The 2,799-nt window shown below is 30.7% G+C and overlaps 1 protein-coding gene across 1 annotated transcript in view; it reads left to right on the forward strand.

The window, feature by feature from the left end:
* Nucleotides 1-2,486, forward strand: part of LOC106466797 — a 124,056-nt gene extending 121,570 nt beyond the window's left edge. The window contains exon 49 of the mRNA XM_013927100.2: nucleotides 1,993-2,486. Coding sequence (XP_013782554.2) covers nucleotides 1,993-2,183 — 191 coding nt within the window. The 3' untranslated portion in view covers nucleotides 2,184-2,486. The remainder of the gene's footprint in view (nucleotides 1-1,992) is intronic.
* Nucleotides 2,487-2,799: the final 313 nt, after the last annotated feature.

Below are 2,799 nucleotides of genomic sequence, written 5' to 3' on the forward strand. Positions count from 1 at the left end.
AATAGTATACACCAAACCACATAAGACCCAAGGTGACAAGACAATATGAATGTAGATAGTATACACCAAAACCACATAAGACCCAAGGTGACAAGACAATATGAGTGTAGATAGTATACACCAAACCACATAAGACCCAAGGAGACAAGACAATATGAATGTAGATAGTATACACCAAACCACATAAGACCCAAAGAGACAAGACAATATGAATGTAGATAGTATACACCAAACCACATAAGATTCAAGGTGACAAGACAATATGAATGTAGATAGTATGCACCAAACCACATAAGACCCAAGGTGACAAGACAATATGAATGTAGATAATATACACCAAATCACATAAGACCCAAGGTGACAAGACAATATGAATGTAGATAGTATACACCAAATCACATAAGACCCAAGGTGACAAGACAATATGAATGTAGATAGTATACACCAAATCACATAAGACCCAAGGTGACAAGACAATATGAATGTAGATAGTATACACCAAATCACATAAGACCCAAGGTTACAAGACAATATGAATGTAAATAGTATACACCAAACCACATAAGATTACAAGGAGACAAGACAATATGAGTGTAGATAGTATACACCAAACCACATAAGATTACAAGGAGACAAGACAATATGAATGTAGATAGTATACACCAAACCACATAAGACCCAAGGTGACAAGACAATATGAGTGTAGATAGTATACACCAAACCACATAAGATTCAAGGTGACAAGACAATATGAATGTAGATAGTATGCACCAAACCACATAAGACCCAAGGTGACAAGACAATATGAATGTAGATAATATACACCAAGACAATATGATATAATTCATAAGAATTACTGTGATTAGTATACATAGTATTCATATGTATACTATATGAGTGTAGATAGTATACACCAAACCACATAAGATTCAAGGTGACAAGACAATATGAATGTAGATAGTATACACCAAACCACATAAGACCCAAGGTGACAAGACAATATGAGTGTAGATAGTATACGCCAAACCACATAAGACCCAAGGAAACAAGACAATATGAATGTAGATAGTATACACCAAACCACATAAGTTTATTTTTTAATTTTGATGCTTTCAGATTAGATTCATTCTGATCTTTGAGAAAAGCTAATTTTTTTCTTATCAAAAAAAGAGTCAGAATATGCTGTTGAAGTCTCATTACTGTTTTGAAATTTCCATACGTACTGATCATGCATATTTTATTCCTCTTTGTTTATCCACAAGTCAAAGCTTAATTTCAATTTTCAATTATTGTTTGAACACAACTCATTTAAATTATTTCTTGTATTTACCTTGTATTTGCAAGAGTTATACCACAAGACAATCAGGTTAAATAAATCATTTTATTTTATTTTGACTCCACCAAATGTAATTCTAGGTAACAGCATGGAGCCAAAATAGGAGTTTGTAATTTGAGTAAATAATGTCTCCAGTATCTCTAGTCTTGTTTCTGTACTATTTGCAGGTTTTTAAATTCCCAATTTTATATTTACCTTGGGTCATAAATTTCAGACCAAAGACACAAAAAACAAGAAAATAAATGTTTGTGTAAATGAAGACATTTTTAATGTAAGACATCATCGGTCCTTCAACAGTTTGATGTCTAACTTTTTCACAAACCAACTTGCATAACTGCCCATGGCAACACAAACATGTTGAATACGGTGGAATGTGTAGATAGGACAGTTCTGATGAATGAAATCAGTTATGGCTACTTTAAATTACCTTAACAAAGAATAACAACTTTTATTAAAAAATCTTAAGTTTTGATATTTTAATTTATTTATATATAATCTCAAAGAGTTGAATTAGAAAATACAGTCTGATATTTCTCCAGTGTGGCTTACTTTAATTTTAATAAGAAGTAAATATGAAATCACTTTACTCTTCTCTGTATGTAATATTTAAAATATGTCAATTACTAAATGTATATGTATGATTTTTTTTTTTTCAGAAATGTGCCCTAAGCCATATAATTCACGTTTCATTAAACGTTGTAATAGAATTCAAGGGTCAATTTGTCAGCTCGCCTGCAATTTTGGTTACCAGATAAAAGGACCAAACACAAGAATTTGCCTGTCAAATGGTCAATGGAGTGGTCCTCAGCCAATGTGTATTAAACAAACTAAAACTATTGAAAACTAAAAATGTTACTGGCAAAATCTGTCAGATCATCTTCAGTAGATATATATAATATATATATAGTATTAGTAGTAGTGTTGTTATAATGTAGAAAACTATTTCCTGCATTAAATAAATTATTATTTTTGGTTTATGTTTTCTGGAGGCATGTAAACAAAATAATTAATAATTTCTATTTGATTGTCTCTCCTTGTGAATTTTCCATGATTTGTGATGTAATATCATTCCAACCTTATATATTTTTCTGTTTTGTGACACCTAAGTTTTGAATAGTTATATCTCTGAAATATTACAGTGATGCAAATAAAATTGGAGATTTTTATCTTTAGCTGTTGTGTTTTAAAAAAAAAATAAAGCTTGAAGAATACATCAGATAGATTACATTGTTTAGCACAAAAGAAGGCAATGCATAATTTGAAAACTTTTTTTTTTTTTCATATGAAATTTCTTTAGTTCAGAGTACAGATCTTGAATTAATACAAGACATTCTAGTTAGAAGAATATGATGCAAAGCTGAGGAAGATATTGTTCATTTGAGGCATGATGGGAAATATATTGAGATGCCACTTTGCCGCTTCATGAATTTTATTTTGATCAGTGGTAACTAGGGTTCTAAGGA

This window comes from Limulus polyphemus, unplaced genomic scaffold (genome assembly GCF_000517525.1).
Source record: "Limulus polyphemus unplaced genomic scaffold, Limulus_polyphemus-2.1.2 Scaffold2383, whole genome shotgun sequence".
Lineage (NCBI taxonomy): Eukaryota > Metazoa > Arthropoda > Merostomata > Xiphosura > Limulidae > Limulus > Limulus polyphemus.